Genomic DNA, 27,217 nt, shown 5'->3' on the forward strand with positions numbered 1-27,217 from the left:
ATCTCCAGTAAATATTTTACATGACAAGACCTCTAAGGTAAATCCAATATAAAATACTCTACGTTTATTTTATTTTTCATAATAAAAAATATTCACTTCTGTGATCACCGGCGATGAAAAATTATTTGATATAATTAACAATATAATAACGACCAGTATAATCATTAGGCACCATTGTCTTAATCCATAAATTTACAGGTGGAGCGGGCAGGTCTAGTGTCACGCCATATTGTCGGGCTCCGGATTATTGGGAATTATACGGCCCCTGGGCTGGGGTCCTCCCCACTCTAATCCCCAACAGGTGACCTTCCTCTTAATGACCCAATCCACGTCTCTGATTGGTTCAACTTGTCCACATTTTTGGACAAGTGGAGGGAATAGTCAGGTCTATCGAACTTCCAATTTTCAAAATCATGTCAGATTCGCTCCATCTTCGGTCGTGAGCTTATACCCGTTCGTTTGTATCTTGAATCGTTTGAAAAACACTAAACAACTCAGTTCGTGTTTTCAACGAAAATTGAACAATTGAACATTGTCTATTGAATTCTTGTGGAGTATCTTGCTCTGTTTAACTTGTTGGTGAAGTAGTCGTGTGAGTGAGAAAACTATACTCGTGTTGGAAACGCCAGTGCAAAGTGTAAGTTGATATTTTACCAAGTTGTAGAGTTCAAGATTTTAATATTGTTAGATGTTTATATTCTTGAATTAATTTCTTGAAAAGCTAGTTATTATAACGTCTTGTTGGGAATTAATGTCTATTCAGAAGTGTTGAGTTGATTTTTGAGGGGTGGAGAGTCTTTTTTGAGGGAAATAAATTGTTGGAAGTAGAGATAAATAGTGTTAATTGTGTTGTTCAGGTAGAAAATGGATACTGCCAGAGCGTTTGGAGATAACTTGCACGAAGGATCGTCTGCTGGCCGTCCGAGTGAACAGGACCTGGTGAACATTAGATCGAGGAAGAAGTTTGGAATTATTGGTATGTATCATAAAAGTAATAACTAAATTAATAACGCGACAGCTGAATTAGTTTAATCGTCGTATTTGAGGACAGATGAATTTTTCAATCAATACAGAGAATTCCGCGGATTCTTGATTATTTTTCTATTGGTTTGAGCTTTTGTCGTCTGTTTATTTGTCAGATTATTCGCGAAACGGGATATAATTTGACAATAATTCGATAGCATGATATTAATATTTATTTGATTATTTTTAAAAATTCAGATTAATTAGTTTTATCGTAACACTTCATTTTAAAACATCTAGAAAATCTCATTAGGAATGATAAAATCCGATAAATTTATCTCGAGCTCAGTAGCTAAAATCGATTCTTTTCTTGATATTTTAGAATCTTCGGACGGCGATGTCGTCCAGGCTTCCGCTTCCCGCAAAAGGTGTTATAATTACGTCGCTAAACCGGAAGAGACCGGAATTCCAACTTTTGATAATCCTTCGGCTATGGTTAAACGGCGAAAAGGATCTGGTTCTCTCTCAACCCCAATGAATCAGAATGGCTCCCTTCTGGAGGAATCCTCCGCTGCTCGCCACGTGACTTCGAACCTCGTCCGTACAATAATGGAAAATATGGCCTTTATTCGTGACAAGGGCCTGGGTAAGAAAAATCATGATATCACTGAGCCCAATCAGGCTTCCTTGCATAAGGTTCGACGAGATTTGGGTCATAGTAACCAAGCTCTGATCAAAGCCATTGGGAAATGGGATCCATCCCAAGAAATCATAAGCGTCAGGGAAAAGATCTACTGGTTGAGGAATGATCAGGAACCACCAATAGCAGAGGATTTCAGGGGTTGGATGCGCAGGGCTCCCTGGAAAAAAACCATTGATGATGAAACTTTATTTTGCGAGCCCCAGATCCTTCACCAGGTCATAAGCTCGAAGAGCATTTTTGATGGTTTAGAAAAACGTGAAATACAAAGAGCGAGGATTCATTCCAATCCTTTTGAAGCAATCAGAGATGTATTTTTTCTTAATCAAGATGCTGTAAAAATGGCTAATATTGACAGAGCCTGCAATTTCATGTTCACTAATCCAACAACTGCAAATCCACATGAGATCCTCTACTTCGCCGACGTATGCGCCGGTCCTGGGGGATTCAGTGAATATGTCCTGTGGAGGAGGAAGTGGCATGCAAAGGGCTTTGGATTCACCCTGAGGGGCTCCAATGACTTTCAACTACATAAATTTTACGCCGGACCACCAGAAACTTTTCATCCTTTTTATGGACCCAAGGGTGATGGTAATATCTATGATCCGGAGAATCAACTCGCCTATCAACAACTTATCATGAACCATACCCAAGGACAGGGTGTTCACTTCATGATGGCTGATGGAGGATTTTCGGTTGAGGGAAGCGAAAGTATTCAGGAGATTTTGTCGAAACAATTATACTTGTGCCAATGCCTGATTGCCCTTAAGATTGTGCGGACAGGTGGACACTTTGTTACTAAGTTTTTCGATCTGTTCACACCATTCAGCGTGGGATTGATTTACTTGCTATACAGATGCTTCGAAAAAATATCAATTTTCAAACCGAATACTTCAAGACCTGGCAACTCTGAAAGGTGTGTATTGTCTTATTTTTACAAAATAAAAGACATTTTTTTTTTTTTTCAATTTTCCAATAATTCATTTAATTTTTCTTTTCTGTGTTCTAGGTACTTGATTTGCGAGAAGAAGAAGAGTGAAATTGAGGCTGTGATAAACTATCTTTCATATGCTACGGAAGTTCTTCTGAGGGGTGACGGGAACGGCGATATCAGGGAATTGGTCCCTGTGGAGTTGCTCCAAGATGCCGATAGCTTCTACAACTACATTTGTAGTTCCAACAACGTTCTCGGAAGGAAACAAGTGATGGGACTCTTGAAGATCGCTGCCTTCGCCGAGAATCGGCACCTCTCTGAGCCGAAGCAGACGCAGATGAGGAAGGAGTGTCTTGAATATTGGAATCTACCGGACCAGACTAGAATAGTCCCCAAGCACGTGAAACCAGAGGAAAGACTTCGTTCAATCGTCGGAGAATCTATTGTGAAGTCCCTGAGCGCTCCTCCCATGATTTTGACTTGTAAAAATGTGACAACGACTATCCTGGAAAATCCCTGTGATTGGTATGCAGTACTCTGTGGATCAGATACCAGTGGAACAACACCTAGCAAACAATTGACTTTCTACTTGGGTATGGGAAGAACCAAAGTCTTCAGGTTGGTCAAGAATACCTGGGAGAGGGTCGACAATATTGAACTGCCTCCTAATACATTGGTTTATGCTGAACTGGTGGAGGAGTTGAGAGGACTGGAAAATAATATCCGCAGAACTGAAGCATTGCATATTGTCGATGCTTATCTCCTGGGAGGAGAGGATATCAGCAGAAATTCACTTCCAGAAAGGTATGTTTTGGACTTTTTAAAAAATTTTATACTGACGTTTAAAAATAATTTTCTAATCTATTTGAAATCATTGTGTTTTTAGATATGCTCTCATCAATAAATTCTGTGAGGCTCTGTGGAAGGCCAATAACTCTGCGTATTGTCCAGTTCGTGCCAAGGAATTGCATCCTCTTGATCGTGACTTACCCATGAAACTTCATGTACAACCCTGTACATTGATAAACAAGAAGAAAATATTAGTACATTATCTACAAGAGTCATTCCCGAGAAGGACACGCCCCGATAATGATCCACTATCCTTTGTACCAAATAGTGTGGTATTCTTGAAGACAACTAGTGCACCCTGGAGACGAGTTATCAGTAAGAAAACTAGCCATCATTATTACTTCAATTCTATGACGAATGAAAATTTTTATGCTAATCGTCGACCAGAATCAGCTTGTGCTAGCTTCCTAGAGACATTTGTCACTCGTTTGCAGTTGCATTGGCCGGGGGATTCGTCTCTGTCAATTAATTATATATACGATAATGTAAAACAGAAGTGCCCTGTTTTGCTACCGCAAGATTAGTGACATAGATTCATCAATACTTAGGAAGAATTAATTTTATAATTTCTCATTGAGGTATTTATTGGGTGGTCAGGAAAAACTTATATATTTTTTGTTTAGCAAATTTCTTCTTAAAAAACATTTTTTATTTTTCTGATGATCCCATAAATACTTAATATTGTAAAATAGTAATTAGTTTAGTTTCTAGTATTAAAATAATATTATTGGCTTATTATTGTACTTAATTAGTAGTCAGTAAGTGGCAAAAATTGATTAATTCATAAAAATTCATTGTTAAAATTATTCATTTCTAGTCATGTAGAAAAATATTAAATATTATGATTAAGTCCACTCAACTTTTGTACAATTCGAAGAGCATTTGATTGAAGTTGACATCACACACTGATAATTAAAATACAAAATGAATGAACAAATAATTGTTCTAAAAAATATATTGATGGATTTTTCTAATGAAATTTTCATACAACTTCATCAATGAAATGTGTGAATGATTACGTCAATTTTTGGCAATCATTACCAGTTCTCCAGGAGCTGGTAATAATCGACTGAAACTTTAGATATTTTAGCGATGAATGTAAATATTGCACATTTATATAATATTTTGGTTTCCATCATCAATACTATTTCTGACTTTGGCTAGTGCTGACGAGTTGTAATTCAAATAACAGTATGGAAAATTTGCTTCTAATGAAGTTAATATATCAAGGTGAGAAGAATAAGGGAATAAAACAATTTAATTTAACAATAATCTTGTTTTCTTTTTTTAAACATATTGAAATTCTTAAATATTTATTTGGAGTGTGATGTATTGGCCTCCGCCAATGCGTCGCTTTTTTGAAAATCGATGCCCAGACATTGGTCAGCAGTACCACGGTGTCTTGGAGACGCTGTGGTCAGCTGCCCCAGTGTTTGGAGGATCGGTTTACTCCCTGCAACGCCATTTGGACAAAGGACTGAACAATCCAACGGATGTTTAGACCATTGTCAGCACCCAAGTGACGTCACAGCAGGAATCGAATAAAGCAGATTCAGGGCTTTTGGTACGTCCAGTATACTGTGTGACTGTATGAGTCTTGCGTCAATGATGACACAAGACAATATTGTTGCAAAAAGCCGTGGAACTGCTTCGAACAGCGATTTGAACTTGGAGGAGATTTAGAGACTCGTAGAGAGCACAGATACCTTCCAGCAGCAGACCAGACAGGGTCTTCCACTGCTCGTAACCGCGCTCCAAGTCCAACTCATGAACATCTAATAACGCGTTACTGACCCACTCGCGCAAGGAGTGTATACTATTAAGAGCAAATATATATGTAGTATCGGAGATTTTTAGACGTAGTTTTATTATTATTTTATTAAGGTAGAACCCACGCACTCTCACTAATGGCGCCTAGGCCATTAGCAGCTGGCCCACTCCGCCACGTTTGGGGAATTCCCCATAGACGGAAAATGGCAAAGAGGGCCCCATAACGGTGGTGGGAGAAGAGGCCCAGAGGGAGGAATCGGGGGTGCCAAGGGTATTTTTGTTAAGAGGAGTAGTTAGTATGTAGTAAGTAGTTGAGGGGGAGAGTACTGAGTAGAGAGCACGTGTAGAAGTAGAATCGAGGAGTGACAGAAGTTTATTCGACGACGATTAGTTAGATTTAGACGTTTTCGTTTTCAATTAATAAGTGTCGGAAAACTTTAAGTGTATAGTGTTTTTGTAAAACCTAGTGTTTTTTATGAATAATATAATTTACTAGAAATCAAACTGTTTTTATCTTTTTAAAAAAGTATCCCCACATATATATATATATATATATATATATATATGTTTGTCTATTGGTGACTTTGAGGACGGAAAACATAACCTCTGTATAGAAATGTTCAAACAATATATTTGGCTCATATACACAACGCAAAACTACTATCCGCGGATTTTTCACCTTCTTTCAACTTTTTTAATTGAATATACTATCAAAGGTATCATTCGAGGTCTATTAATTATTGGTTACTACGGGGACTCATAAGTACATCGATTAAACGACTTCTATCGGGACATTATATAGAATGTGAAATTGATGCCACGATGATTTCGAGGACCTATATGCTCATCCATCAAATGGTTCATACGAAGCGCCAATGCCCACCATATATATACACTTTAGGACGCTGAGCAGGTTCTGTATATTAGGAAAGTATGCGATGATTTTTATTGCGATAGTCAATAGTCAATAATTCGGTCGAATCATGTGGTTGATGAAGGGTTGAACACTCCTCCCTCCTAATGCTTATCGTAAGTGATGACAATTTTTTCGCTGTCACGGGGGTCCTTAGCCCCTGTATACCGTTCCAACCAAACCGTTTTATTCACTCGAATCCAGAGATCCAACCTTGGTATTATTTTCAGGATTTGAATGGTCAACAATGATCGTTTAAAAATAAAAAAAATTAGATACACATATAAAATGAATCATGGTGTAGAGAAATAGTTCTAACTGAATTTATTAGATTTCCTATTCACACTTCTATGTAATTGCAACGATCTATTGCGAGAGCGGGTCTCTGTAATCACCATTCTATGGAAGTCTCCATAATATACGTTAGGTAAAAATAATGTCCCCATAATATACGAACTGCAAACACTCTGTCCCTGTAACTACCCTTCTATAGACATGTTTTCGTATTCAACGTGGAGTATAATTAATCGGTGTTTTTCTCAATGAAATGACCATGAGGAACCGCGAAAGTCTTCTCCCTTCGGTCCATAATAATTTTTTGTGATCGAGATGTCTCCTCGCTATCCTATAGCGTTGATTTTGAATTAAACTAATCCTTCTGACTGAACTTAGAGCTATTGCATCGGGCTAATTGGGATGATTTGGATAGTGAAACAAGAATAGTGAAGTGGTGAAATGATTCGAACTAAATTTGATTGATTTCTTATCCAGACTTCTATGCAATTGCAACGATCTATTGTGAGAGTGGGTCTCTGTAATCACCATTCTATGGAAGTCTCCATAAGATACGTTTAGTGAATATAATGTCCTCATAGCATACATTCTACAAACACTCTGTCCCTGTAACTACCCTTCTATAGACATGTTTTCGTACTAATCGTGGAGTATAATTAATCGGTGTTTTTCTCAATGAAATGACCATGAGGAACCGCGAAAGTCTTCTCCCTTCGGTCCATAATAATTTTTTGTGATCGAGATGTCTCCTCGCTATCCTATAGCGTTGATTTTGAATTAAACTAATCCTTCTGACTGAACTTAGAGCTATTGCATCGGGCTAATTGGGATGATTTGGATAGTGAAACAAGAATAGTGAAGTGGTGAAATGATTCGAACTAAATTTGATTGATTTCTTATCCAGACTTCTATGCAATTGCAACGATCTATTGTGAGAGTGGGTCTCTGTAATCACCATTCTATGGAAGTCTCCATAAGATACGTTTAGTGAATATAATGTCCTCATAGCATACATTCTACAAACACTCTGTCCCTGTAACTACCCTTCTATAGACATGTTTTCGTACTAATCGTGGAGTATAATTAATCGGTGTTTTTCTCAATGAAATGACCATGAGGAACCGCGAAAGTCTTCTCCCTTCGGTCCATAATAATTTTTTGTGATCGAGATATCTTCTCGCTATCCTATAGCGTTGATTTTGAATTAAACTAATCCTTCTGACTGAACTTAGAGCTATTGCATCGGGCTAATTGGGATGATTTGGATAGTGAAACAAGAATAGTGAAGTGGTGAAATGATTCGAACTAAATTTGATTGATTTCTTATCCAGACTTCTATGCAATTGCAACGATCTATTGTGAGAGTGGGTCTCTGTAATCACCATTCTATGGAAGTCTCCATAAGATACGTTTAGTGAATATAATGTCCTCATAGCATACATTCTACAAACACTCTGTCCCTGTAACTACCCTTCTATAGACATGTTTTCGTACTAATCGTGGAGTATAATTAATCGGTGTTTTTATCAATGAAATGACCATGAGGAACCGCGAAAGTCTTCTCCCTTCGGTCCATAATAATTTTTTGTGATCGAGATATCTTCTCGCTATCCTATAACGTTGATTTTGAATTAGACTAATCCTTCTGACTGAACTTAGAGCTATTGCATCGGGCTAATTGGGATGATTTGGATAGTGAAACAAGAATAGTGAAGTGGTGAAATGATTCGAACTAAATTTGATTGATTTCTTATCCAGACTTCTATGCAATTGCAACGATCTATTGTGAGAGTGGGTCTCTGTAATCACCATTCTATGGAAGTCTCCATAAGATACGTTTAGTGAATATAATGTCCTCATAGCATACATTCTACAAACACTCTGTCCCTGTAACTACCCTTCTATAGACATGTTTTCGTACTAATCGTGGAGTATAATTAATCGGTGTTTTTCTCAATGAAATGACCATGAGGAACCGCGAAAGTCTTCTTCCTTCGGTCCATAATAATTTTTTGTGATCGAGATATCTCCTCGCTATCCTATAGCGTTGATTTTGAATTAAACTAATCCTTCGGACAGAACCGAGAGATATGGCATTGGGATAATTATGATAGTTTGGATAGTGAGACATAAATAGTGCAAGAGTGGAATAATTCCAACTGAATTCAATTAATTTACTATCCGAACTTCTATGTTTTTGCAACGGCGTATTGGGAGGGCGAGTTCCTATAATCGCCATTCGATGGATGTCTCCATAAGATACGTTAGGGAAAAATAATGTCCCCATAATATACGTTAGGATACGTCATAGATATATATATTTTTTTTATTAACGCTGCAACATAGATATATTTTCTCTGAATGAGAACTTAAAGAGAAATTACAGTATTTTTCAACGTCTAATCTTACAATATCTATGGTTATTCACAACGAATGAAGAGTAAAACATGAAACGATTAATTATCTTTCCATACCAGTATGGAGAGAAAAAAATGTAGAAAATACTGGAGAATGAGGAATGCCAAATCATTCTCCCTTTGTCTGAGCTTGCACAACTTTTTTCTCAATGAGCATTTCTTTTCGAACTATGAGAAATAATGAAGGAGAAATCATTCATCGAAGAAATAATAATCATTACTGACTATCAAAATTAAAGCTAAGGAAACGGAGAGAACAACTCTTAACCCATGGAATTCTTCTTCTTCTGCGTGTGCAACCACGATCTTAACTGAGGCACCGTACGTCCTTTCAAACAGGGACTCGAATCAATGACTTTCTGCATTTCTATTCCCGTTGGAATTTTTCCTGCAGCCAGCTTCTTCCTAAACGTAGACAATACAGTTTTCCGTTGGTTCTCGCTCCATCGTCTCGGTGTCGCAGGATTGAGGCTGGAGTGGCCGAATGATTGATCAGATTTGCCGGTGAAACCGTTGCTGGAAGTACTGGGTTCGTCATGGATGTCTCCGCGGGAGGAGCTCAGCCTCGAGGTACTTGGGACATGGATACCATCATCATCTGAATCATCAGATTCACCAAACCCTTGAGCAGTATTAAGAATCTTCGAGATCTTCACAATATCTGTTTCCAGCACAGGTTGGCGATAAATGTTTTTGTGAATATTTTCATGGTGGCCCATAAAATTTGCGATATCTGTAACCTCGCCTCTTGTTAGATTGAGGTTTATACATCTAGTAGCAATGTGTTTCCTTAGTTGGGTACCACGTAAGGCGCTGGGAATCTCAGCCCCACACTTTGTGGAATATTCCCTCATAAGGTCACAGGCCCTATGATAACGTAGACGATCCTTATCTGTTGATGGCAAGCCAAACAAGTAGTCATTCTTTGGTGGGACACCTGCCTGTTCTCGATGGGAAATTATGAGTTCCAAACATTCCAGTACCTCATTGTCCACTAATACCGGTACGCCTCGACCAAGCTTTCCTCTGATTTCAAACCTGACATACTTTTGTGCTAGTCGTTTTCCCTCTTCACTCAAAGCATTATATGCTTCTTTGTTTGCTGAATGATTCAGACCTTTGTAGCTGCGGAAATCTTCTAGGAGTATTCGTTCAGTTTCCCCTGGTCGACGACGATTGAATATCTGTAGAGATAGTAAGGACATTTTACCTAGCTGATTCCAAACTTCAAATGAAAATCCTTCTTGGAGATCGGAAAGACATTTACATCGTTCAGTTGTGATCAAATTGAATAATTTTTTGATGTCCTCAGTTGTGGGTAGAATCACTTCTTTTCGACGATTGTTTCGTGTCTGTGTCTCGGTAACCACTCGATTGATGCTGGTTCCGAAATCCTCGGACAATAACTTTAGAAAATCTTCAACTCGTCTCTGCTGTTCAACATGCTCCATCTTAATGCACTCAGATCTCAAGCAATCGCCTACATGCTTCAATAATGTACCCAAATTAGAGGCAACTGCTGGGGTTTTAAATGTTCTGCTCACTTCATCAAATCCTGCGACTACTCGAACAGCTTCTATGGAGTTGTCGTAGAACCGAGGATTGAAAATATCAGAAAATTCTGAAATTCGATTGTCTATTGACCTTATTGTCAATAGAAATCGACCTAGAAGACGTAGTCTGGCTCTAATCATTTGGTACAAATGATGATTAGTGCCATATTTTTGGCACTGTTTATTGGCAAAAATTGTGATCAACAAATCATAGCGAATGCAACGAACCACCTCATCTTCACGCATGTAAGGAAAAATGTATGCTCTCACATCACGACTTGCCCTCTCGTTTACGCGAGCAGCGATTTTCCTCCCTTTAACCATGGCAACCCGTTCGCGTCTCCCATCACGCTTAGTGCACCGACGGAAATGATGACGTAAATCACTCCTAGCGTATTGCCCTTTACAATTACCACACGTGATATAATCTTCGGCAGTTTTTTTCATTCGGATATTAGGTCGCCTGGTAACAAGCAATTTTCCAGTGTTATATCTCTTATCCGTATTGTGCAAATAGTCTCCATTCTTCCGGATTGTAGCAATGATTTGCTGCCTCTCCTTGCTCTTTGGGGGAAGCTGGATAAATTTTTTGACATCCTCCTCATCATGATGTTTGTGTTCTATGTGTCTAGCTAGTTTCGATTGCATTTTCTGACAATACAAACAAAAATGTTTTTTCGTGACCGATGCAGCTGGATCCACCCTCAGTTCTCTGTCATCTGGCGCAGAAAGTACTGGATTATCTCCCAAAGTGATATTCAGTGATTCACGAGATACGTTTCGTTTTGTGACGCCTTTATTTTGAACAACATCTTCCTCATCCGAAACTAGATCCATGTCCCCGTCTTCGTCCGATGATGGTTCTGCTCTTGGCACGTAATCATCATCACCATCATCCCTCGATTCGTCAGATTCGCTCCATTGAGTTTCCCTATCGCTCTGAATCACTTCTCTGTTGCTCTCAATATTGCCCTTGAGGCTTGGTGATATTTCAGGTTCATTCATGGTGGAATGATGCACGGGGTCTCCTAATGCATCAGTGGGAGATTCATCGATTTTCTGGGAGTCCTCATTAGGAAAACGTAATTGACGTTTAGCGCTTGTAGATGTCCTTGTCTCAGGAAATATCTTGACCTTGGGAAAGTTGATAATTTCCACTTTTTCTATCCAATTCTTGCGTGGCTTTGGGTCCTTCTTCGCTGTGATTGGAGCATTCACCATCGACTCCGTTGTGGAAGGTGCTCGCTGATCAGGATGCATTTCCCCAGGAGGAGAGGCAGGATATGAATCGATGTCTTGGAATACCGTAAAATGGAAAGGATTGATTTTACGTTCTGCTTGCTCAGATATTCCGGTATTGAAATTATCCACCAGTTTCTCAAATGCCGAGGTGCTTAGAGGAGTTTCAGTCAGCGAGAAATTCACGTTGGGCAACAATTGAATTCCGTCAGGAGCTGGAATAGAATATTGCAGTAGTCCATCGATGTTGGTAGAAAGTTGACGGTCTCCATCTTTCTGATACTTCAGTGTGGTTGAAGGAGTTAATATTATTGTTCCTTCCGTTTCCCCAATTTTTTCTGGTGGAACAGGAGAATTTGAGTATCCACTTTTCTTCAAATCCAGCTCTTCAACCGACTGCTGTGTTGCCTTGACTCCTGGATATTCGTCCTGAAATGTTTCCATTATCGATGTATTATCGCTTTGATCTTTATTGATTTGGGGGGTGGACAATACCTTCGCAACTATTTCGACTAAAGTTGGCACGATGGTTCTTTCAGTGCCATTTCGAACGTTCTTCCGAATCATGGTACTGTCGGCTATATCACTAGTATGAGGTGGAGGTAAGGACATAGGCTTCATGATCTCAACGGCTGGTGCCTGAAGATCTGGTATCGAAGGCTGAAGAGCCTCGAAACCTGTGACGGCAGCTGGTGGGGGAGGATTCGTCACCTGCTCCAATTGGTTACCAGTTGCGTTGTAGTTGACCTTCTTCATATCATTATGAATGTCTGATATAGGAAGGATAGTTTCTTGAACCTTCAGATGTGAGTCATTTACCTTGGAGATGGCATCGGTATCTGTATTATTCACGTGGAATGAGGATACTTGCTTAGAAGCAATAGTTTCAGAGGATGAAATATTGCGATGAAGCTTCAAAGCTTGAAGGACGTCGCTAGTTTGGCAGTCGACTTCAGGTCGATTGTTGTTGAGATCATCGCCATCAGTGTTCGTCTCGATTGATGTCCCCGTGGCTATCTCCCCAGATACCGGAAGAATTTTCTTTATGGTGTTGAGATCATATGGACATTCTGATGATATTGTGTTTTTTGGGGAATCCGAATATGATTCGTGCACTTTTTTTTTGCTTTTCTGACTTGATTCAGTGGAAGCATTGGTGATTTTTTTTGTTTTCTGCGTGTGCAACCAGCTTCTCATTTGAGGGACAGTGCGATGCTTCAAACAGCTATTGCTGTATATGAGAGTCTGCATCTGAGCCCCTGATGGAATTTTTCCGACCATCAACATATTATTGAAGGCTGATAGAACTGTTGAACGCTCGTCGTCGGTCCAGGTGATTCTAGGGTCCACAAAAACTGTAGAATTGTCGTTCTCCATCTTGGATGATGATTCTTCCCTGTCATCACTCTCTCCAGGATTTATGAGCGGTAAATTGAGTGGCTCGATTGGAGATAAGGAATTCATATTTGAAGTTTTTTCCAGTTTCATGAATTTTGAAGCATGATCTGTGGAGGAAATTGCATCATTAGATTGATTGGCTACGGTGGAATAGAAAGTTTACATTATTGACTGAAGAATAATCTGTCATATCAATCGCATCAATGTTCAGCTAGTCCAAATCACTGAGTATCATGTATTTCCCGTGGAAATTATTGAATAGAAAATTGTTTATTGGAGATTTTTTCTCCCACCCAAATTTCAGCCAATAGAATTGCACCATTTGTTGATATTTTGTATAGCCTACCTGGAATTTCAGCGATTATTTTTCCCACCCAAATTTCAGCCAATAGAATTGCACCATTTGTTGATATTTTGTATAGCCTACCTCGAATATCAGCGATAATTTTTTGAATATTTTGATAAACAAACGACACCTAACCAAATAAACCTCTTTTCATGTCATGGCACAATTCTCTTGGCCGAAATTTGGATAGGAAAAATAATCCCCTGAATACCACTCGAGCTTCAAAATTATAGAATATTTCCCTCTAGGTTCCCTCTAGGTTAGGAAATATTCGATAATTTTGAAGCACTTGTGGTATTATATGTGAATATTTGATGATATTGGAGAAAAATTTTAATAATGAATTCCCAAAAATAGAAATGGAATCATTCAGTATTGACGGGATCAAACGAGTGGAGTCATCACAAATTGAAAATTTGTTTCAATGGAAATATTTCCGGATCCATCATTTATTTCGAACTAAACCAATTAATTCGATCAAAACCGAAGTGGGTCCCTGAAACCAACCTTTCATGAATGTCTCCATAAGATACGTTTAGTGAATATATTGTCCTCATAATACACGTATGACAAATACTATATCCCCGTAACAACCCTTCTATAGACATATTTTCGTACTAATCGAAGAGCATAATTTTTTAAATCGAAAGTTTGTTCCAATGGAAATATTTCCGGATCCATTATTTATTTAGAATTAAACCAATTCATTCAATCGCCCCCAGAGTAGGTCCTCGTAATCAACATTTCATGAATGTCCCCATAAGATACGTTTGGTGAATATATTGTCCTTATAATATACGTATTATAAATACTCTGTCCCTGTAACAACCCTTCTACAGACATATTGTCGTGCTAATCGAAGAGTAGACATAATTGGTGTTTTTCATGAGTGCTCTCCATAGATTTCATGTTTATGTACAGAGCAAACATCCGTAAAAATTTCACCATCTCCTTGCCGACACGAGATAACCTCGTAAAGCGATTGTGATAGAAAAATGACTTTTATTAGTGGACTTTTCTCACCAAAGAATCCTTCCAGATCATCCAAATGATCCACGGTTAAAGCGCGAATACGGGTTCCTCCATTCAGTGGGTTAGGCAGAACGCTCTTGTCCACGAACAGAAAACGATTCCCTGGAAGAAAAACATCATGAGTATTGAGAGTTGGAGGAATTTGGGATGCGAAGGATGACGAGCATCTCGTTTTGGTCAATTTTACCTGTATCTTGAGCCATTTCTTTGGACACTTGAGCGTAAGTTAGTTCTGATGGGCTGCAGCACACCCAGTACTCGCCAGTTTCGTCGATTGTACCCTCTGCAGTAGACTTTAATTTGACCAAAATTTCCTCATTTCCTGAAGAAAAAACAAAGATCGAATTTCCAAGGAACATCGCGCAGATATTGAAAACTTTTCCAATTTTCACATATAACACCACAAGAGTCGTCAAGTTTTTCAGGTTAAAAAATCACAAGTGCGAAGCACGAGTGATTTTTTAACCTGAAAAACTTGACTCCTTCATTTGTTTGGAACGAATCTATCGGGAAATACTCGATAATTTTGAAGGTCGAGTGGTATTCAGGGGATTATCTTTCCTATCCCAATTTCGGCAAAGAGAATTGTGCCATGAAATGAAAAGAGGTTTATTTGGTTAAGTTATCGTTTGTTTTTTTATATATAGCCTACCCGCAGAATTATCAAAAAATTATCGCTGAAATTCGGGGTAGGCTATACAGAATATCAACAAATGGTGTAATTCTATTGGCTGAAATTCGGAGAGGAAAAATAATCAACATAATTGATTTCACTTACTGGAAACTGCTAGTACACGTGCTGCATACTTCCTATTGTCACTATATTTCACTGAACACTTCTTCCCGCGAATAAAAACATGTTTTTGATCACTGATATAATAAATTGCATCAGTGAATAAACTCAAAACTCCCATGATGGAATGTGGATGCACTTGAAATGATTGGATTGTGTATAATGAATGACCGCAAAATTTTTCGACGCCCGACCAAACCGTTGAGATTTATTAGTGAGGTTCATACAGGAAAGTAGGGACTTCCCACTGAAAACAAAAATGCGTGAATGATGCTCAAATACTGTTACCGACGCTCGGTTTGCAGTACCAAGTGTCGGTAAATTCACATTCTCTTAACGTTGACCGTGAACTAATCGGCCCCAATTCAGAATAATTATTCCTATAGTAATCCACTGTCAAAAAATTATTTCTTTTGACAGTGTAGTAGAATTTTCACAATAGTCCTCAAAGTATGCGACTAAGTGATAATTTTTGCAGGGACACTGTCCTCGTATGTTTTCCTATCAGCCTAAGTCTTCAAAGTCACCGTTGCATCCATGGTGTAATTTATGGGGACAGTCCTCAGAATCAACTTTACATAGATAACCTTATGGGGACTGTCCCCAAACCCACCAAAAGTCCTCAAAGAGTACATTCTGTATGTGAATGAGACCTCATAACTTACTTTACATATATATATATATATATATATATATATATATATATATATATATATATATATATATATATATATATATATATATATATATGTAATACATTCCGCGAGTGAGGTTATTTTGTGTTGTTCCCAATCCGCCAACAAGACACCCCTCCTAGAAGAGTGAACCCGAAGGGCTCACCGAGATCTAGCCGGACGGGGCACGACGGCCCAGCAGAAGGGGACAAGACACAGGACTGTCCCATCACCATCAGTCCCAAGAGGGGATATATATATACACCAGCTACTAGCAAGCGCTAGTAGCATCCAGAAATATATATATATAACCCCTTAGTGAGTAGAATTGGGAAATTCAGTATCATTTGGCTATCCAAAGCATAACAGAGGGGATAGCCAAACCCTAAAACGTCACATTGGCGCCCAACTAGTTTTGGCACTCATCAGGAGATAGTGCAGAGGAATTATGTGACACAAGAAGTGGGAACACACTGAATTACGCGTACGGAGCCGACGGTCGACGAAGGAAGGAGAAGAAAAAATAAAAAGATAGAACCCCAACCAACACCAGAGAAAATCGAACCGACAACGCAGACCGATAGCCGAGACGGGAAGTATAGCAGTGACAACGCTTCAACACCAACACCAGGAACAACCCAACGCCAAGCCAGGAGCAGCAGGAGAAATTTTGGACAGGACAACTCGCCAACAGCGGTACCGGAGACAACTCAGTGCCAAACCTGAAAAATAAAATCATCATTAGCAGAGACAACAAACGAGATCCGGGACGACAGGATGAATATCGGACCACTGACAATCGTCAAGGGACTCGCGTAAGTACTGAACAAACTTAAAAATTCCTCCTATCCGCACACCGCGATCTTTGGCCAGTCGGACCCAACGACGCGACCGACGGAACCGAGACTCGCGACCATATTTAACACATACAGAATTAAATACAATAGACATGGACGGCGCGTCAAACGAAACCACCACGGGAGGACCTACGGAACCGGCCAACCGCGAGACGATAACAAGTAACCCGACGGCAATATCATGCGTGGCAAATAGAACAACCACATTCACAACCTTACAGTCGAGAATAACAGCAAGTACGGTCGCACCAACATCAGTCGGTATTCCCCAACCTTTCGCGTTCAGTTCCCCAGTACCAGGGAACCTTAGAACAGAAATGGGACAGATGGGCCCGCCCTACAGAAATAATCGATCGGATTTGGGATTAGGACCATTTAGCCCTATGCTAGGAATGAATTACGCGATGGGGAGACATGAGTTGGGACAACAATTTCACAGGGGCAATGGAATCGGTAGATCGGAAAGGGTACCCGGAAGCCCTATGTCGGAATTGAGTGCGAGATTCGGAAGGGCCAATTTCGGTCTCGGAGGACCGAATACGGTCCCTCAAAGTCCCTTCGAAGACGTGAATGTAGGACAGGGAGCTTTCTCAGTTCACGCGCCACAAGCTCACGGATTGGGCTTGGGATACAACCCATGGGCAGATCACGGCTACGGAGAAGAACAACGAGTGAGAAATGCACTAAGACCGTTACCGAAATATGAGGTAGGGGATGATGTAGAGAGATTCATCACCAGTCTGAATATGTCACGGAGACTTTTGAGGCCGGGAGATGAGCTAAATTTTCTGCACCAGTGCCTGCCAAAATTCGGTCCGAAAGCGAGATTGGCGGTAGAAAGCGCCCTAACAAGCATAAACTCACTCGATGACCTTGTCACAAAGCTTCGCCTATCATTCGGAACTAGGGAAAACCTACGCCAAATTCTGGGAAAAATGTCGCGTCTGTATCAACAATACAGAGAATCGGTCACAGATTACGAAGCGCGATTCAGGGCTCTGCAATTAAAAGCACAAAGTCGACTTGACACGGATCCGACGGCAGATTACGGGATCACGATCCACGGTATTAAATTAAATATGAGGGAAGCCTTTCTCGCCGGACTCAGAAGAGACATCAAGAGTATGATGTTTCCCCTGACTCCAGCATCTTTTGACGAGGCCATCGGACTCGCGGTCACGATCGAGTCGAAAATAAAAGAAACCGAGGATTTCGAACAGCTACGGAGGCTGCATGCAAAACCAAAACAGTCTCAAGGGCAAGGGAAGATTCGAAGAATCGAATCAATCGATGATGACGCGATTGAGGCTGATTTGAGAGGCATGAACATCAGGTTCACAAACTCCACAAAATCCGACGGACAGAAACGTGCAGTCCGAAACGAAATGAACAAACCCGAGTACCGAGGGGGGAAACAGTCAGACAAACGGGTGACGAAACCTAACACCAACGATAACGTTTGCTACAGATGTGCCAAACCGGGGCACTATGCACGGGATTGTAGAACCCCCGCTCACCTAATAAAAAAACAACAACGTCCAGCGAATAAAATCGCGACTGAAGAAAAAAGAGAAGACCCAAAGAATGACCAAGAGGCGGTCGCGAGTACCAGCCAAAATTTAAACTAAAAACGAGCCCAGAAGAGCTGCGCGATCTAGGACTCGAAGACATGGGCGAGTCAAAAGCGCAGAAAAAAACAATATATAAAACGGTCCATGTAAATTTCCGCGTAATGGACATACCTCCCACCCAAGTGCATCTAAAGGTAGATCGAATGAGGGGCAGGGAGGGGAAATTCTTTGTAGACACGGGAGCTGATGTCAATCTAGTACGATCAGACAAACTCAGTCCGGAATTAAGGATAAATCGTGAAGAAATAATCATTATCAAAGGGGTTACACCGGGGAAATCGAGAACGATAGGGTACGTAACTCTGAACGTAGAAGGAATCGAAGACAAATTCCATGTCGTCGATTCGAGTTTTCCCCTTTCAGAAGATGGAATGCTGGGCAGGCCATTTCTGAAAAGCAGGGCAGTCAAAATTGACTACGGGGAAGACACCCTTACAATAGGGGAGGGGATACACACGTTTTTAAACACGGAATCCATTTCCCTTCCGCCTAGGACAATAAAATTAGTCTACGTCAGAGTGGGTAAATTCGACGCAGAAGTCGGTTACCTCCCGCGAAGGGACATCAAATCAGGGGTGTACTTCGGGGACGCGATAGTGAAACCTAGGGAAGGTGTAGCTTTTTCATACGCGTACAATACCCGGGAAAGCGCAGAACGATTTAAAATTCCATTTGTCGACTTAGAAGAAATAGAGTCGATTGCAACGGAAGCGGAAATTAAAGCATTCAGCGAATCAGAGAGTTCGGAAAACCGGTCGGAGGGATTCAACAAAATAATGGAAATGCTCCGGCTGGAGGGTCTGGATGAGGAAGAGCAGGAAGAGGCAGAAAATTTAATAAGATATAATCGTTGGGTATATAAGCTTGATCACAAAAAACTAAAAGAAGCCAAAATACCGGGATATCAATTTAAACTAAAAGACGACGAACCCGTCGTAGTCCGACAATTCCGCCTGCCCTTCCACATCAGAGACAAATCTAAAGAAGAAATAGATACCATGCTGAAAGCCGGTATCATCGAACCCTCTGACTCACCGTATAACTCACCAGCGTGGATGGTTGCGAAAAAACCAGGCCCCGACGGAGAGAAACGGTGGCGTATGGTAGTCGATTTTCGTCGACTAAACGAAAAAATGGTCGCGGACGCATACCCACTACCCAATATTACTCGACCAATTAGGGGGCATGAGATACTTCTCAACATTCGATTTGGTATTTGGATTCCACCAAATCCCTCTAGCCCCGGAGAGACGCCCCAAAACAGCCTTCTCAACCACGGGAGGACACTATCATTACACCCGAATACCAATGGGCATTGCGAACGGTCCACCAGCCTTCCAGAGGTCAATGGACGTAGTATTATCCGGACTACAGGGGGCAGGCTTATTTGTCTACATGGATGATATAGTCGTCTATGGAAAAACTTTAGAAGATCACAGAGAAAAATATAAATCGTTCGTGGACAGACTCCATGATGCACAAATGAGCCTGCAGCCCTCTAAATGTGAATTTTTGAGGGAAGAGGTAGCCTTTTTGGGGCATTGCGTCAGCCATGAGGGAATAAAACCTAACCCCAAAACAATAGAACCCATTTTAAAATATCGAAAACCTAAGGATAGGAAGGGAATTAGACAATTTATCGGATTGGCGGGGTACTATCGGAAATTCATGGAGAATTTTGCGACAAAAGCACGCCCCCTCACTGAACTCTTAAAAGAAGAGATCCCCTTTGAATGGGGAGAAAAACAGGAAAAAGCATTCACAGGAATAGCACGAGAAATAACGTCATACCCCATACTACGGCATCCAGATTTTTCTCGACCGTTCATCGTCACGACCGACGCATCAGATTATGCGGTCGCGGCAATCCTCAGCCAAGGCAAGATAGGCGAAGATCTGCTGTTTGAAACGCGAATGTTTAGCGCCAAATTACAAATGAAGGCCCCCGGTCAGGCCAAAAGGTCAGCAGCGACACCTCGGGGCACTAGACCCACGAGCTGACCCCGGAAGCCCAAAAACTCGCCCCAGTCTACCGTGGATAGCCATCGAGAGCAGTAACGCGTAAATCTAGTAGTAAATCTCCTAATTCTACCCCAGTACATCACCTAAGTGAATCCCCAAGTGCATCTCCTTCAGAGATAAAGGGTCTATTTCTACCTTATTAAGCTATTCAACAAATCAAAATAAGTGTAAATCAAATATTCAAGAACAACTCAGTAAATTATCAATTAAGTGTTAAATATATGTGTAAACCCTCGACTTTGGTGGCACGTGGCCCCAATTAAACTTTTATACAAAAGTGAATAACGAACTTAATTTCACCCGGATTAATCCTGTCAGATCCTTCACCTGATTCGTCACCCACATCCACCCTACAGATTAGAACCTCCCCAAACATCTGCCTATAAGCTACGCCTCGCGAGTGATGACAAAACCAGAAAAGAACTATACAACAACAAAAAAGGAACTCCTAGCGATAATATTCGCAATTAGGCAATTCCGACCATATTTATACGGAAGAAAATTCACCCTGATAACCGATCATCAACCACTAGTGTGGCTGAGGTCAACAAAAGACCCAGGGGCCCAATTACGTCGTTGGGCTAATGAATTAGAAGAATACGATTATGAGATCAAATATAAACTGGGAAAATTAAATCTAAACGCGGACGCGCTGTCGCGAAACCCAATGCCTGAGGAGACAGATGAAGTCACTCAGGAGAAAACCGTCGCAATCATAACCGGAATGAACGCCCAAATTTGGGACGTAGAGGTCGGGGACGCGATATGGTACACTATCAGACCAAGTGGCCTAAGAATAGGGCCATGTGTGATCGAAGAACTATGGTCAGATAACAAAGTACTGGTCATGCGCGGCGATAGACCAGATATCGCTCGGGGGGAGAACATTGTTGCAGTGAATACACCCCGACAGATTGGAACACAAGCGAGACCGGGATTGAAGCAGTCTCAGCTTACGTCGACATAAAGGTCGGTGATATGGTATGGCACAACAAATTCTCACCATATCACACGGTGGGACCACACGAAGTTATCACACTTCTTTCGCCCGAAGTAATTAAAGTCAGAACAGGGAATGCCGATACAGTGGTGTCAAAATGCCAAGTCGTCTCGGTGAACGAAGAACCAAATAAGGGTCCTACAACGACTTCACACGGAAGCCAAGACCTCTGCCAAACCTGCCAACGCAAGAAGCTAACGAGGGAGAAGGCCCGCCACCCCATGATCATTACCGACACACCAATCGACGCGTTCGAGAAGGTGTCTATGGACATCTATGAGCCCTCCGGCAGGAGCTACAGGGGATACGCATACCTATTGACAATGCAGGATTGTCTAACGAAATACGCCTTGGCCGTGCCATTGAGAACGGAACGAGCGGAAGACGTAGCACGGGCTCTCGCACGCAAATTAATTTGTACATTCGGCGCGCCACAGGCACTCTTGTCGGACAGAGGCACAAATTTTACAAGTCAAATCACCGCGGAATTTTGTAAACTATTTAGAATTCGCCACTGTCTGACTACCGCGTAGCACCCCCAATCAAACGGATCCCTCGAACGCAGTCACCATGTCCTAACCGAATTTCTGTAAACCCAAATCGGAGATAGCGGAGACTGGGACAAATGGATAGATATAGCGATGTTTGCGTATAATACGAGCGTACACGAAAGCACGGGATTCACCCCTCACGAGCTAGTTTTCGGAGTAAAACCACGCGTACCCTCAGCAAGATCGATCGAGGGAATCGGAGGCAAGCCCTATCGCGTATTATTCCAAGAACTAACCGAAGGACTAAAAAGAGTACGCGAACAAGCCCGGATAAACCTCATAAAATCGAAACAAAGATCAAAAAAATATTATGACCGAAAAGTGAGGGAAATACCGCTCCAGGTAGGAGAATATGTTTGGCTCCTAAAAGAGCCTAGAACGGGAAAAAGGGACGATGATTGGAAAGGACCATACCGTATTCTAGAAATTTTGGATCACAGCAACGTAAATATCCAAATGGAAAGGAGATCGAAAATCGTACACCGCGACAAACTAAAGAAAGCACGACTCAGGGAAACCGAAAACCGCCCCGAAAACCGAAATTAGAGAAAAAACGAAACGACGAAATTAAACCGAAAGAAAATTTCTGAATAAAAAAAAAAATAATAATAATAATAATAATAATAATAACTCACCATAATTAAAGAAGAGGCATCACCTAATTTGGCAGCAGTTGACTCCGGAAACCGAACTGGAGGCGAGCTGGATGGGGAAAGAAAAAAAACAACAATGAAATTTTCAGAAAAAAAAAATATATTAAAATATTTTTAGAAAAATAAAAAAATATAAGTCCTGGACGCAGTAAACCAGGGAAGGTCATACGATGGCCGCATCAGGAGAACCGGGAGGATTCCCTCAGCCTTAGACACCGCGAATACGATCCTGAAAAAAAAAAAAAAAAAAAAAAACAAAGTATAAAAAGATTGGCAAAAACGAGGATCATGATCAGGAGAGACAAATAGAAAAAGAAAATAAACACATACAAAACATCCCCACGAACATACTCAAAGAAGGCAAACCAGTCGTACTCATCGACAATCTCCTCCCCGAGAGTAGGATCCCCGGACAAATATGGAAGATATTCCAGAGGATCATCCCCGTATTGATACATACGAGGAGCCTAAGAAAAAAAATACCACAAATTTAGCAATCAGCCAAGAAAAAAAAAAGGAGGATAACTCACCACCGGGCAGGGACCCTCAATAAAGAGACGGGGGAGACAAAAATCACCCGACAACCATAGGCGCAGATTATCCTGTCGCCGAGCCTCACGAGTAATACCCATCCTGAGGATACTCTCCACACGATCCCAACAAGCATCGTAGAGGAGATTAAACAAAAGACACGGGGCAGAATGGGAGAACAGAGGGACACGATAATAACCCTCCACCGTCAGGGTAAGCCAGAGGTCAGTAACCTCTTGAACGGTTTCCCAGGGAAAAGACTCCTGAACAACAAAGGAGAGTATATGTCAAACATAAAAAAAAGGGAGAGAAAAAAAAAAACTTACCAAGGATACCGGGAGAACAACGTCAAAATCCCCAACCTCAAAACCCGGAACCCAGAAAGGATGACCTGTCATCTCACAAGAATACCGCTGGCTATTGAGAAGATCGATCAACCCCAACCCAAAATATTGGCCAGACCGGATGGCGGGAAGAGTAAGAGCCATACGATATTCAAAAATTTCCCGTGGAACCCAAGAGGGAAGAGGCTCTAACAACAACTCGGGGAGATCCTAAAACCGTGAACCACCACGAATCAGGGACCCAACGAAGGGAGCTGTCTCTATGAGCTCCTCCAACACCCGCACAATCGGATCGCCAGCGGATAACACCATTATACAACAATAAACAAACCACAAACGAACGACGTGACAGACGGACAACGACTGAATGACCACACGTCAACGAAGAACAAAAAAGGGAGAAGAAAAGGAAAGATTCCTAGAAAAGAGATTATAAACACCCCACACAGCATAGAGGGTAATGATAACGAAAAAAGGGGATCAGCTTACCAGCTATGGAGCAACAGCTGAACCAGACGGAATCACCGACGACTGTCGGGATTCTGGGAGACGACGTCCGGATCCTCGTCGACGGCCGGAACCTCGAGGACGCCCAGCACCTGGGCGAGAACCACCCCAGCCGGAGGAAGACGGTCCAGGCACCACGGGCAAAGGTCGTTCAGGATGGCCACCATCCTGGGAGTGGTCATCACCGATGACCTGAACCTCACGCTCAGCAGCTGGACGATGCCCAGCAGAACGGCCAGCAGCCCGCGGTTTCCAACGCAGCCTGACGCGTTCGATAAACGTCCAGGTCTGATGCTCCGCGAATGGACAATGGGCAGTCGGGATGTCCACATAACGAAAAGGGGACTCACCCGATTCTTCCAAAATGCGTCGCACCGGTCCCATTAACAAGGCGCCGATAGAGGACTCCGATAGCCCCAACTTAGTCTGATACCAAAGGGTGACACCAGGGGAAATGGATAACCTGCCCGTCCAGTCCCCGGACGTGAAGCGACGGGACCGACGAGCCGTCTGACGACCCGCACAAACCGAAACACGGGATCGTCGAGCTGTCGACCCGATCCATTCCCCGATTCGGGGCGAATCCCTATGAAAACAAAAATAAATAAATAAGAAAGAAAAAAAAATATAATAAAAGGGAAACATAATCGATTCCCTTTAACTTATTTATGAGACCCTTTACAGGAGACATTCTTAATTCCCCTGATAGAAATAAATATTTAGGAACTATTCGAGAAATTTGGGAAAGTTTCGAGTGAAAAATAAAAAAAAAAGAACAGAAAAATGGTGAAAACTCCTCGCTTTTCAGTTTTCAGAACTTCAACAGAATGTCTCTAACAAAAAAAATAATAATAATAATAAAAATTTATTTCTTTCCCAACTAAACGCAAGAGAACCCCTTCCCATAAAGCCTTCCCCCTCCCCTGATCCCCTACTCGCCGCGCTCGAACAGCGCGAGAATCATCGCAAAAGCAGCACCACTGAAGGATGGGATGACGTAGGCCGTCCCCCTCCTTCCCGCGGTCCCATACTCGCAACGCTCGGACTTGGAGGAAGAAGCGGATGACGTAGGCCGTCCCCCTCCTTCCCGCGGTCCCCTACTCGCCGCGCTCCCATTTAGAGAAAGAAGTGGATGACGTAGCGCCCCTCCCCCGCAGTCCCCTGTTCCCACGCGTTGTAGTCTTATTATTAATGGACCCCTCAATTCCCCCAAAATTAGAGCCACCCCTTTTAACCACAATTGGAATAAATACATTTAATGTTAGCAACCCCTGCCCCTCTTTATCTCATATTTGACCCGTCCTAATAATTAATAATTAGACGAAAAGGAGAATGTCAAAAAAAAAAATTTAATTAATATCACCTCCGAATAAACTCACAAAAAAAATAATCATGAATTTACCAGGCTTGGATATAGCCAAAGCAAGATATTTAAATTATTATGCCATAAATAGGCGAGCCAATTTACCGTAAAATTTTCACATTTTTTTTCTCAAATTATATATATTTAATGCAAAAAAAGGACTTACCGATGAAAGCACCGCCGGTGGAAATAAGCTCATCCCCATTTGAAGATCGGGACGCCCTGCATTGTATCCCATGATGAGGCATTCTCCACCAATTGAAAAAAAAATCCTCACAAAAATATTGAAATCACACACAAAAACTTCACTATTCGTCAAGTGTCACCAAGCGACTGGTGACACACACGCCCCGCAATTGCGACCCGGTAACCCGACACCCCCCCACCGGAAGAGCATACTCTATGGGCACCAAGAAAGACGTCGGGCGGCGACCGATATCGATACCGAGGAAAAAAAAAAAAAAAAATCACGAATCAATCCCGCTGGCGCACCAACGACGATTATTTAAATTTCGAAATTCCCTAGAGACACCCCTCGTTCATTGTAAATTTACATTAATTTGTAAGATTAATGTATTTAGAATTGTGAATTAGAGTAGCGAGAAGATGAATGGAATTGGGCCCAGAAATGATAATACGGATAATTATCGGGTGCTGAGAGAAATTTTACGGGTTTTGGGGTAGAAGTGATACATTAATGCATGAGAAATACTGCGTATTTTACTGGAATACGTAATTCTGGAAATAAAAGGGAATAAAAAGATGGGGTGAATATGTGCGTGGGATGTTAGGAAAAAATTTTGGATAAGAGATAAAAACGACCGAATAGGGTATTTTTTTTAATGGATCAATAGTTCTGGTAACTATTGCACATGCAAATTTGGTCAGCTGAACTTGTTAAAAAAAAAAAAAAAAAAAAAAAAAAAAAAAATTAAAATTTATCTTCAAAAAAAAAATGACTCATCACTTCGGAAAGACGAAACTTCATTGTTTTGAGACTAATAAATTATAGTTTTTGGGATAATGAAATAATTATTTTGAGCTGATCACAGCCCCATTAGTTGTAATATGTTATATGAATATGTTACCAGGAAATTGAATAGAGGATCCCGCATGATCTCTACCTCTGTCAGGAATATATTTTAATGTTTTCACATTTTCAACCATCTGCTCAAATTTTTAGAGTTATTAGTCGTTTCGACTTGAGCAGTAAAATAGGTTGATAAATGACAAAAATCGGGATACTCATATTACATTTCGCCCGAAAAATATTCTTATTTCTGACTGATGAACTGTAGAGTACAATCAGCCAGGAATAAGAAGGGGAGTGAAGGACGAAACGTAAAACAACAAAATAGCCGTGTATACTTGGATGTTTCAGGCTCGCAGGGAGCCCGGAAACTCCAGGCGTGGAAATCACACGATTAGAGGGAGGAAACGGAATCCTAACAACTAAATATGCGAATCTGCGAATCTATCACACGGTGTGGAATATGATTACACATATCGACGTAACAAAATTCCTAGAGAAAAAACAAATCCTCACACGACACTGGTTGGGAATGAAAGGGATCTGTACCCAACTACGAGGCAATTGTAATTTTGAAGACCAAATAGACCAGGTAATTAATCGGCTCGATATATTAGACGGTACTCATCGACACATGAGAGAATTGTTAGCAGAAACACCGGAGAGATCGAAACGAGCGGTCCTCGGATTTGTCGCGAAAATAAGTAAGATTCTTTTCGGGACAATGGACGTAGATGACGCGGACTACTACGACCAATACATAGAATCCCTACAGAACACAACTAGGGAAACCCTAGCCCTTCTGGCGAATCAAACACACATTATTCGATCCGAATTCGAATCAATCCACCAA

At 41.2% G+C, this 27,217-nt stretch overlaps 3 protein-coding genes across 6 annotated transcripts; 1 reads left to right on the forward strand and 2 right to left on the reverse strand.

Moving 5' to 3' along the window:
- The first annotated feature begins 859 nt into the window (after window positions 1-859).
- LOC135171201 (cap-specific mRNA (nucleoside-2'-O-)-methyltransferase 1-like) lies at window positions 860-4,657 on the forward strand. Of its 2 annotated transcripts, XM_064137588.1 has the most exons (4): window positions 860-976; window positions 1,346-2,579; window positions 2,673-3,401; window positions 3,484-4,657. In XM_064137588.1, the coding sequence occupies exons 1-4, from the start codon at window positions 865-867 to the stop codon at window positions 3,968-3,970; spliced, it is 2,562 nt and encodes an 853-aa protein (XP_063993658.1). In that variant the 5' UTR covers window positions 860-864; the 3' UTR covers window positions 3,971-4,657. The 2 variants fall into 2 exon arrangements, with proteins under 2 accessions (XP_063993658.1, XP_063993657.1); XM_064137587.1 differs by having other exon boundaries at window positions 1,346-3,401.
- On the reverse strand, window positions 860-25,729 carry LOC135171202 (uncharacterized). 2 transcript variants are annotated; one of them, XM_064137589.1, is made up of 6 exons: window positions 25,501-25,729; window positions 23,447-24,557; window positions 23,120-23,383; window positions 22,920-23,056; window positions 22,572-22,818; window positions 860-936 (listed from the first exon to the last, which is right to left on the reverse strand). In XM_064137589.1, exons 2-5 carry the CDS (start codon window positions 23,606-23,608, stop codon window positions 22,704-22,706), a joined length of 678 nt encoding a protein of 225 aa, XP_063993659.1. In that variant the 5' UTR covers window positions 23,609-24,557; window positions 25,501-25,729; the 3' UTR covers window positions 860-936; window positions 22,572-22,703. The 2 variants fall into 2 exon arrangements, with proteins under 2 accessions (XP_063993659.1, XP_063993660.1); XM_064137590.1 differs by lacking the exons at window positions 860-936; window positions 22,920-23,056; window positions 23,120-23,383; window positions 25,501-25,729 and having other exon boundaries at window positions 22,728-22,818; window positions 23,954-24,986.
- LOC135171231 (uncharacterized) lies at window positions 8,736-15,499 on the reverse strand. 2 transcript variants are annotated; one of them, XM_064137620.1, is made up of 5 exons: window positions 15,187-15,499; window positions 14,596-14,730; window positions 14,400-14,510; window positions 12,128-13,137; window positions 8,736-12,061 (listed from the first exon to the last, which is right to left on the reverse strand). In XM_064137620.1, the coding sequence occupies exons 1-5, from the start codon at window positions 15,320-15,322 to the stop codon at window positions 9,104-9,106; spliced, it is 4,350 nt and encodes a 1,449-aa protein (XP_063993690.1). In that variant the 5' UTR covers window positions 15,323-15,499; the 3' UTR covers window positions 8,736-9,103. The 2 variants fall into 2 exon arrangements, with proteins under 2 accessions (XP_063993690.1, XP_063993689.1); XM_064137619.1 differs by having other exon boundaries at window positions 8,736-13,137.
- Window positions 25,730-27,217: the final 1,488 nt, after the last annotated feature.

This window comes from Diachasmimorpha longicaudata, chromosome 19 (genome assembly GCF_034640455.1).
Source record: "Diachasmimorpha longicaudata isolate KC_UGA_2023 chromosome 19, iyDiaLong2, whole genome shotgun sequence".
In the NCBI taxonomy this organism is placed as follows: Eukaryota; Metazoa; Arthropoda; class Insecta; order Hymenoptera; family Braconidae; genus Diachasmimorpha; species Diachasmimorpha longicaudata.